Source organism: Nanorana parkeri, unplaced genomic scaffold (assembly GCF_000935625.1).
Source record: "Nanorana parkeri isolate BGI_ZX_2015 unplaced genomic scaffold, ASM93562v1 scaffold600, whole genome shotgun sequence".
Taxonomy (NCBI): domain Eukaryota; kingdom Metazoa; phylum Chordata; class Amphibia; order Anura; family Dicroglossidae; genus Nanorana; species Nanorana parkeri.
Window position 1 is genome coordinate 651,858 of NW_017306868.1, and position 10,927 is coordinate 662,784.

The 10,927-nt window shown below is 42.7% G+C and overlaps 1 protein-coding gene across 1 annotated transcript in view; it reads right to left on the minus strand.

Annotated features, from left to right (window-relative positions):
* MED25 (mediator complex subunit 25) overlaps window positions 1-10,927 on the minus strand; it is a 58,555-nt gene that overhangs the window by 42,885 nt on the left and 4,743 nt on the right. Inside the window, 3 exon segments of the mRNA XM_018562787.1 lie at window positions 2,353-2,451; window positions 5,936-6,060; window positions 6,144-6,189. Coding sequence (XP_018418289.1) covers window positions 2,353-2,451; window positions 5,936-6,060; window positions 6,144-6,189 — 270 coding nt within the window.

Below are 10,927 nucleotides of genomic sequence, written 5' to 3' on the forward strand. Positions count from 1 at the left end.
CGATGTCTTCCTCTGGGAGCAGAATATACAGGGCTATGGGAATTCTTAGACACACACACACACACACACATTTAACTAGAGAGACGCGTGTCTTTTTTCAACCCTAGCAACTATGTAAATATGTATAATCAGTCATTCTAAGGAAAGCAGTGGCTGAAAGGGGGTAACCGATGGCAACCAATTAATCTAATATCAAACATTAACATCACAAACATGCAGCAAGCATTATCAAATATGTAATCATCATAAAACATGCTCAATACCGAATATACAAGAATAGAAACCCAGCTCCTGGATATGACCTATCATTGGCGCATGCAACGTAAAGAAAAAGCGTATGCATTGATTACAGGTCACTTCTGGGAAGTGGGTTTCTATGAGGCTTGTGGCCTTCCGCTGCTAAGAGTCTTTCCCTTAGCCACTTTCCCTTAGTCCAGTTCTCATTCGTTGTATATTAGGTATTGAGCATGCTTTGTAATATTGCGTATTTAATTATCTTTGCTACATTATTTATTTATTTTGTTACAGTTATTGATATAGCGCGGACAATTTATGCAGCGCTTTACATAGTGCACATTCACCACAGTCCCTGCCCTCAATGGCTTACAATCTAAGGTCCCTATTTCAGATGCATACATATGAGGGACAATTTAGACAGGAGCCAATTTACCTATCAGCATGTCTTTGGCGTGTGGGAGGAAACTGGAGTACCCGGAGCAAGCACACAGAGAACATGCAAACTCCTTTCAGATAGTGACCTGGCTGGGATTCGAACCAGGGATCCCCAGTGCTGCAAAGCAGAAGCACTACCCACTATGCTACTGTGCTGCCTGTTATGGTTGTGCTTGCCATTGGTTACCCCTGCTGACCTCCATTCTTCAGTTCACCCACAGTTTGATTGCACAACCTCAAGTGAATTTGAGTGTGGCCTGTGGTTATATGCTGTTCACTGAAATTCTCCTGCTGACAAGTCCTGTGAGTGCCCCGATAAACCTTTGGCTATCAACATTTTACTAAACGCAGTGCACCCAAGCAAATTTCTGTAGATTTGATCTTGATAAAATACTCATATTGCATACTGCATCAGTGCTGGCTTTTCTAAATAATCAGTTTGTTGCGGTGCCACAAGAGGCCAGGAACCCTAAATCATCAAAGAGGCTGACGAGATAACATGTGCAGGATCGCTATACGTTATATCTCTTCTACCCAAATCCCAACCTCCCCCCAGTTCACCCCTGTCTGCTAACAGTGAATACCTCCGTAGCTACCTCACTGGCCATTCATAGCATCTCACAGCTTATCCCTCTCTGGTTACTTTGCCCTTCCCCATCAACTTAACATTGCCACTGCCCCCACCAACTGCATGTACACTGTACTCCACTCTGACAATTGCCTGTGCTTAAGAACATCCCCCTCCTTTGCCTCTGTGCTCTGCATCCTGGACAGTTCAATCTGCTCTAACGATCAGCTCCACTACACAAACTTAGTACACAGTACATTTAAAAAGTGTTACATTGTTATCATAATTGTTGCTACCATTTTGGGGCTATTTTCTGCACCCTTATGAATTACATACACTATTATGTTTTGTAGTTCTACCAAAGAAGATTCAGTTCCTCAAAATGCATTGATGTGAATAAATGCCTAAGATATTTACACATATGTGCACGTAACTTAAAGGAGAACTATGGGGTCAGTTTTTTCCCCATAGTTCTCCCTAGGGTAACGGGAGGACACAAACTAGCGTCCTCCCGTTACCCTAAGCTCAGTATATCGCGAGCTACAGCTCGCGGTATACTGAGACACCACAGCCGGAGCGGATCCCGACTTAGATGACGGGATCCGCCCAGCTGCGTGAGTGACAGCTGGCTCTGCCTATCTAGAGGCAGAGCCAGCTGTACCCGCCCCCTCCCCGTCCGTTCCGCCAGTTAGCGCTGGCAGATCGGAGCGGGGAGAGGGGAATCCAGCCCCTCCCCCTGTCACGGCAGAGAGCCGTGACAGGATCGAGAGGCGAGCAAACCCGGTATGTGTTCGCTCACCTCCCGATCTACTGAGCCGACCTGTGACAGTCTCATTGTCACAGGTCGGCTAGAACTATGAGGTGAGTGAAAAGCACTCACCTCATAGTTCTCCTTTAACATATTTTTTTGGGACATGGACATTACTTCTCCACTATCAGTGAGGTGCTTATAATATTTTCTTTGTTCTATCAAATTATAAAACCCAGACACTTCCCATTTGAATGTGTGCAATTTATTTCATCCCTAAAACACAACACGTGCCTTCTTTTTCCCTAACACACAGCTAACATTCTACTATTCAAAACAATAAGGAGTATTTTGTGTAACTTACATCTGTTCTCTCATCTTCTTGAAGTCATCAAAAAGCTGCAAAGCAGTGCTAAGTCCCTCAGCGATAAGGCTGCAGCTCTCCCCTCCGCCACCCATAAACCTGCAGAAAGAGGAAATCGTTTAATGCTTCACTTCAAAATTAAATAACCCACCAAAACCATTTGGAAATCTATTTTCATTCCTTACATTTCTCTTAACTGGTGATGTTAAACTGTTTTTCTATTTTGTTCTTGTGTCAAAAAGCTGGCATTACACTTTAAGGGCATTCTGTTAATAACATGGAGTGGTCACCACCTCGCACAACTCATTGTTGCTAATGTATCTTTTATGGACCAGAATGCAAACAGTGGAAATCAATGGATCCCCTTCGCAGAAACTTACTGGATTTCATTACTGTGTTGCAAAAAAAGGCTTCACCAGCAGGCAACACTGTAAGTGACATCGGTAACTGCAATGCTCTATCCTAAGAAAACCCATCGGCGGGTTATAACATTAACTGCTTCCCGGCCGGCTGTTGTAATTAAATGTCCAGCCAGGAGCTTCTTGAATGTGGGCGGGTGTCTAAAAAAACGTCCTTTTAGTTCCGCCTACTCGTGTGCACCAAGGCGGCACACACCAGCGGTAAACTGTCAAACTTGTAAACAGCCGGCGATGTCGGTTTACATACAAGCGCCGATAGAACTGCCCGATCACTTGTATTTTGTGCCACCTGGTGCCCCCCGCAGCCGCCGCGCCTGGTGCAGGCCCAGGACCAGCATGGCGGCTCTGTGAACGGAGATGAGAGGAAGATCAGTACATGATCTCCCTCTGAACTCCTCTCCGGTGTCAGAATGCAGGAAGTGATGTATGTTACATCACGTCTGCATTCAGCTGTCATTCCCGGCTACAGAAGCCGGGGAGAAGCTGGTAAAGCAGATTTCTGCTTCATCAGCTTCTTTGGGGGTCCCTAGGCGACATTTAGGGGTCTTAAATACCCCCTGATGTCTCTCCATAAAGAGGACCTGTCACATCCTCTTTGCTATCACATAGGGGGATTCATAGCCCCCTGTATGATAACAATAAAGGTAAATGGGGGGAAAAAATATGAATACTGAAAAATGGCCTGGCCAGGAAGGTTAACACCCTGGTCTTCAAGTGGTTAAAGGGTTCTACAAAAGTTTTGCATTTTTTAGTATTCTGGAAATCTCAATTACTCATGAACTCAATCCAGAGCTGAAAACTCCAAATGTTTATTTTTGTCACTGTTCTGGCCTTTGTGTTGGTTTAAAAAGACTTTCTTCATACATTATACAAGATATTTAATGCATAATGTTTAGTAATTATAGAACTTAAAAAAATATTGCATTTCATTCGACCTATAATGACACACCCTTTATTGAAATGTTGCAAAGTGGCATTTAATTCAGTTCCATTCACTGCAGCATGTTGTGATGCGTTGTAGGGTGTCGCAACACACTACGGTGAAAAAAAGTTTTGCATGTTTGCACTTGCACAGCGCACAACACCGCGTTTAATAGACTTAAATGAAACAAGGCAAATTGCCCTGTCTATGCTTTGGGTCCACGTCATACAAAATTGCCCTTGTTGTCACAAATGTGAATGGGCCCTAAGTCAGTTACACACAGTCTGTAAGAGAACATGCAGGCAGCCAGAGTGTCATGGATGCAGCCTATGCAAAAATGTATTCACAAATAAAGAAATTATGCAAACAATTTTATACAACATTAACCTCTTGCCGTCCGCCCGTAGTAGAAAAACGGACGGACGGCACTGCTGCATCTGCGGGTTGCCGTCTCCAGACGGCAATTTTTTTCTGCTCGCGGGCACGCACGGGCAGAAAAGACCCGACAATGCACACACCCGGTACCGGGTGTCACACATATAGGCGATCAGCGGGTCCATAGCCCGCCGATCGCCTATATGTGCTCGTTCGCGGCACCCCAAGCCCGGATGTGTGTTACATCACTTCCGCATTCACCTGTCAGTCATCTGGAGAGAGAAGAAGCTGATAAAGCAGATCTCTGCTTTATCAGCTTCTTTTGGGGTCCATAGGTGATATTAGGGGTCCTAGAGACCCCTAATATCTCCATAAAGAGGACCTGTCAGTGTGCCTTTGCTATTATATAGGGGGTTGTTATCCCCCTATATAATAGCAATAACAATAAGTGAAAAAAAAAAATATAAATAAAAAAAAAGAAAAGTAACACATAAAAAAATAAAATAAAATAAAAGCCACATATAAAAAAAAGGGGAAAAACCCCCCCAAAATGTTTAACTCCCCCACCCCCACGTTTACGCGCCTATAAACGTAAATACGCGTCCGGTGCCCCAGCGCGCAAAAATTACAATTGCGCTACACATGTTACATATCGCCGCGAACGTCGCAGTGAGAGCAATCATTTTAGGGCCATCAATCACTGATAACACTAAACTGATGAGCGGTAACAGCTTTTAAAGCGTCGCCTATGGCCAATTTTGGGTATTATGGTTTTTTGAGGTTTCGCGCGCGCACGCAATTTTAAGGCTTGACATGTTTAGTGTCTTTTTACCCGACGTGACCCCATCTTTTATATTTTACCAAAAAATTGGGTAATAATAAATGTTTTATCATTTAATATAGGGGAAACTGTTTTTTTTTTTAAATTTCGGTAATTTTTCCTTAATATAGTAAAAAAATAAAACCCCCAGTGGTGAATAAATACCACCAAAAGAAAGCTCTATCTGTCCCCAAAAAAGGGTATAAAATTCATTTCAGTACAGCGCTGCATGACGGAATAAATGTCAGTTAAAGTACCGCAGCGCTGAATACTGAAAAATGGCCTGGATGGGAAGGGGGTTTAACACCGCGGATGTCAACTGGTTAAACAGTTTACAAAAATGTAGACCAAAAATTAAAAAAATGTCTTTAAAGGGTCTACTATATATGAATGTTTTCACCCAAGAGTCAAACAATATTACAACTGAATTTAATCAGAAAATGTGTGAAAATGTAGCTTGCATATTTTTAACTTAACAGGGTCCCAGGGGGTTAGTAAAAGTAGGTAGTTAGGTAAAGCCCAATGAAAACAGCTGCATATTTGCCCATCCATTGGGCAATCTGAAGAAACTTTGCTGTGTAGCAGAGCTCCAGGAGCCAATCATATTTAACTCCTCAGACATGTCAAATAGCAGGTTCCCCGGCACTGGCTAGTCACTGAAAGACACAATAGTAACATACAGGTCCTTGGGAGGAACCACAGCAGCTAACAGGATAGGATCGGTGATGGGAGCACTGGTTCTGAACAAAGTTTCTGAAAATGGGCCGACAGAAAGATAAGGATGAAGATGTTTTCTTTAGAGTAGACTGTATTTGGACTTTTTCTAACCCCCTGACAAGGTCGCTTTAATTGTTTTCAAAAGAACAACTGAAGTACATGAGGACACAGCAAAATGAAGAACATTTTTCACAGAGTACTTTCATCCACAGAGTAATACGTTTGAAAGGGTCCTTGTGTTGAAAGACTCATAATATTCTGCCTATTCCATGTACATAGAATACCATATAGAAAAAATTACTCAAGCAAATGAAAATAGATGAATCTTACTGGATGCTGTCAAGCCACTGAACAAACTCGTAAGCACTGCTGGTAGGGGCGTGACACTGAACATAAGACTCCGGGGCACAGTCCACGGTATTAAAGACCACAAGACTATACTGCGTTCCACCATACTGCAAAAACAAAGCACTGGGTGAATAAACTGGGACACAGTCTGCATATCTGGGTAATTTATGAATAGCAATAAGCAACTCACATCGCCTCCAAAATCGGTTTCTGCTGGAGGACCACTATTGAAATATCTAAGAAAATACAAAAAAAAGTTAGAAAATAAGAAAGACGATCACTGAAACTGAAAGTTTAACAGAAAACTCTGGTTACGCATGAAGAAAGGAAAAAAAATGCTTCTTCCACGTCAGCTAGTTGAAGGATTTTACATGTATTTCTATTAAAATATGTTCATAACACAACAATAACATCTTTTATAATTAGAAGTTATAACATGCCCTTTTTACACCAAAAGTCCAGGATGTCATGTAACTGTATTAGATAAATAAAACTATATAATTGCTGTATATCTCACAGTACATAAGACCATATATATCTAGAAATCCTGTGTTTTCTTGTAATGGAGAAGGTAAACCAGAATATGTTTTTTTGTAATGAACAAATACTAGATGAGTGGGCCAGAAAACACAGGTAAAGGCATCCTCCAATCTTTTTCAGAAAGGTAGGGGAGTGGAAAGGGAGAATAGAGAGAGGAGACAGACCTAATCACATAGGACAATGCATTGTCCATATGACTGATCGACAATATAAATGTATGTAAGGGTTTTGAAGGTGAGCACATTTCTAAGGATTTCTATATTGTGATTCCTGGCATGTCCAAGGATTCCAAACTAATTTATATATGTCAAGTGCATTGTTTACTCTTGTAGTGTGGAGTGAAATATTAAGTGGAGTGCAGTAACTCAGGTTAAGCTACTCTGATGCACACAAAGTACACCTGGAGGTGCTTTGGAAAAAATCCAAGAGATTTAGAAGAGATGGAGCACACACCAAAAGTTGGGAGTCCAATGTGTCAACTTCATCATAGTATATCTGAAAGAAACCATCCCACACCTTTTTTGGGGGATGCTAAGAACCCCCTTTACTATCGTTAAAAGCATGCAACTACATACATACTGAATACATGCACAAGTAATATAGGACTATATAGATGAGTGGTATTCAATTTAAAACACATACTTATTTTTAATGGTACTTATTTTGAATAGTTTGTAGTAGAGGTGCACCAAAATTGAATTTTCTGACTGAAACCGAAAATTAAAAAAATTGTCAGGCTGAATGCAAAAATTATTTTTTTTCAGCACCTATTTACATTTTTTTTTAAATATTTATTTATTTTATGAAATATTAATTTTTTTTTACTTTACTGTCGGGGGCTCTGGGGAAATATCAGAGGTCTAAACAGACCCTTGATATTTCCCTTTAAAAATAGAATAAATAAATACACAGAGTCCTCTTTTTCAGCAGCCCATTATGAATGAACAGGAAGCCTCTATACTGAGTGCTTCTGTTCATTCATAACCTGTGTAGATAGTATGTTTACTGTGTCCACAACCATGGATGAACAGGAAGTGATTTACAGCACTTCCTGTTCATTCAAAATTGGGGACACACTAAACATACTATGAACTCAATTATTTACCAGCAGTCAGCGATCAGCTGATTGCTGACTGCTTTTAAACACTCTCTATCCTGACTCGCTGTGACAGAAGGCTGAGCCGGAAAGCTCGGTCTCTTTTGGCAGCTGACTCCTCCCCCGCACTGCCTCCTATGACAGCTCACAGCTTTCTCCTCCCCTACACCCTTTCCATCCTGATCTGTCACAGGAGGCTGAGTGGGGTGGTGCCACTTGTGACATCGCCGCTCACAGCCTTCGACTGCCCTGCCCCACTCGGCCTCCTTACAGTTTCTCTCCTCCCTGCTGGACGCTGCTCTGTGTCAGAGCGGATATAGAGCAGCGCTCAGCAATAAAGAGAGAAACTAGGCATGCACCGCAATTTCAGCCCAAAGATGGTACTTTTGGCATCTTGCCCATGATATATGTTTCAGCGGCCGAAATTTCGATGCATGCCTAGTTTGTAGTCTTATTAAAAAACAAGGTGAAGAGGTTAAATGTTGAACAGTTCAAAACACAGTTTTAAAATAGATCTAAAACATTATGAAGGTGGGTCTACCTAAATTAATACAAATAAGTTACATATCCCAATCAAGCTGGCTATTTATTACATTTATAAACCGAAGGAATTAGGTCACTACCAGCAGAAAAGTGGTAATAGGTGAGCCCCATGTAGAACCTTACTCATGAGTGGAAACATCCACTACTATATCCACCTTCTAAACTTCGGGTAAAGTGTAGACCGCGAACCAGATAATACCCTTAAAAAAAAACAGCCTCTTTAGAAGAGTGGGCAGTGACAGTGAAAGGATGCTCCTGATGTCTAAAAGCATAAAGCCTGGTAAAATTACCTGTTGAATGCAAAGAGATGGGGCAGCACTGGAAGTTGAGATACCTACATAGACCATAGGGACAATGGTCTGTCTTTTTAAAGAAAGCTGTTGTGCTAAGGTAGACTGACAGCTCATACCACCAGACTGAGGAAGAATTTTGTTCAGGTGTACCAAAGCTGGCCCAAAGATGAGAAAGTACAATGTTTGTGCAAATGAGAAATAGGAGAACACAACTTTGGGCAAAAAAGGAGCCCAGGGCCTGAATACTACCCTATCTCTGTGAAGGATGGAAAAAGGAACCTTTCAGGAAAAGGCTGCTAGCTTTGACACCCTGTGTACTGAAGTAATAGCTACCATAAAGGCCACCTTTTCCAATGTCAGCAATTACATTTCCCAGAGGTGCTCAATTGGAGGCTTCTGAAGAATTGAGAGAACCAGGCTCGGAAACCATGAAGAAACCCATGGGGGAGAATTTAACAGAATAACTCCTTGAACACAAGTGTGAACCAGCAAATAATTTATCAGTTGGTAAAGGTTAAAAGAGAACGATGGGGTTAGTGTTTTTCCCCATAGTTCTCTTAAGGGTCAGGGGAGGACACATACTAACCTCCTCCCGAGACCCAAAGCTCAGTATATCGCGAGCTACAACTTGCGGTATACTGAGAGCGCCGCAGCCGGAACGGACCCTGACATTACTGTTGAGATCCACCCAGCTGCGTGAATGACAGCTGGCTCTGCCTATCTAGAGGCAGTTGTGCTCGCCCCCTCCCCCATCCGTTCCTCCAGTCAGTGCTGGAGGATCGGAGCGGGGAGGGGGGAATCCCTGCGGGGAGCGGTGACTGACAGTCACTGCTCTATGCAGGGAGATGATCGATAAGTGAGCGAGCGACAGTATGCGTTTGCTCACTTCCCGATCTATTGAGCTGATGTGTGACAGTTTCATTGTCACACGTCGCCTCGAACTATAAGGATGAGTGATTTTCACTCACCTCATAGTTCTCCTTTAAGTGATAAAGATCAAGACCAAAGCAGGGTGTAGATCAGAGACTTTAAGAGACACCCCTTTTTCTACACCTGGAATTGACTCCATCAAAACCAGCCACTGAGAAGGATGGATAATCTATCCCTAAAAGAAAGAATGCCTGAAGAAGAAGCTTCCACAGGTCTATGTACCAATCCCTCTTTGGCAATTCTGGGGCTATCAAGATGACTGGTTGCAGCTCTATCAGTTGCAGTAGCCTAGAAAAGATCTTCTTGGCAGAAAACACATACAAGGAGGAAGCAATGAGGGTGACTGTTGTATCTGTCAGTGGATCTATGAAACCTGCAATGATGGGTGGCCATCCGACCCACAGCAATCGTTCTCCAAAGAATTCATTATTAAAGAATAATCCGCTTAAAGATGACCAGGCAATGGGACTATTCTCCTGAATCCAGACACTGATAGCTCAGGAAGTCCACCTGCCAATTCTCACAAGACAACTTTATCCATGTGAAGAATAAGAGATTTACAAGGCAGAGCTGCCGGAGCCAATACTGGCTGAACTAATAGCAATGAGGAAGGCCACATAGAAGGTCTGCCTGCAAATCTTCTACTCCACATACGTGAAGATAGATGAAACCTGACATTCCAATCAGCAAAATATATGTTCTATCTCTTATGCCTCCTTGGGGGTTTATATTTTCTATTGTCATGTTTTTCTCTTACTGTCCTTACAAGGACCTTTCTGCTGCGCGGTTCAATGGATGACTGGTAAAAGTCTGGCAGGGATATCCAAAATGGTAATTGGCAAATGGCAGCTTAGACTTCTTCTGTGTGCAATGCCCCTTTACTAACGGAACCAAAAACTTATTCCCAGCCAGAGAGGCATGCATCCCCAATGAGGGCTTCCCAGTGGAGGGAACCAAATGATTGGCCCTCTAAAAACCATTCCTGACAGAAGCCACCACAGCAGAGATGCCTTTGTGTGGAACAACAGACAGATCTCGCTGTGTAAGTAGAGAGAGGACTCATCCCACCTGGATGGTATGTCCTTCTGCAGAGCTTTAGTGTGGAACTGAGCAAAGAAAATACCCTGAAACAATGATACAATTAGCTGCAGGACCCACATGCACCTCTGGATGTGGGTCCTGAGGATAATCTCTAGACTTTATGTCTTAATTTCAGTTTCTGTGGAAGAAGTCGTCTGCCATTCATGTCCCTCACCAGTCTCCTTTTGCTAAGGTCATCCTCTTGTGGCTCCTGAGGGGACCCCACCACTGGACAGCCAATAGAAAGTGTCCCTATCACACAGGCAGCTATGTCGATACACCCAAAGAAAGGCCCCACCTCATGCACACAGAAGAGAGAAGACTCGTGACTGAAACATCACGTGACCATCAGTTTAGCGTACAGCTGGAAAGTGCAGCTCTGCATTGTGTGGGTCTGCTACACCAAAATCTTCATTCTTTTGCACTGGACTGCTGCTGTTACAGCTCAGGATCTTTGACCCAAAGCTTAGTGACAGGTTTGTTTTTACACTT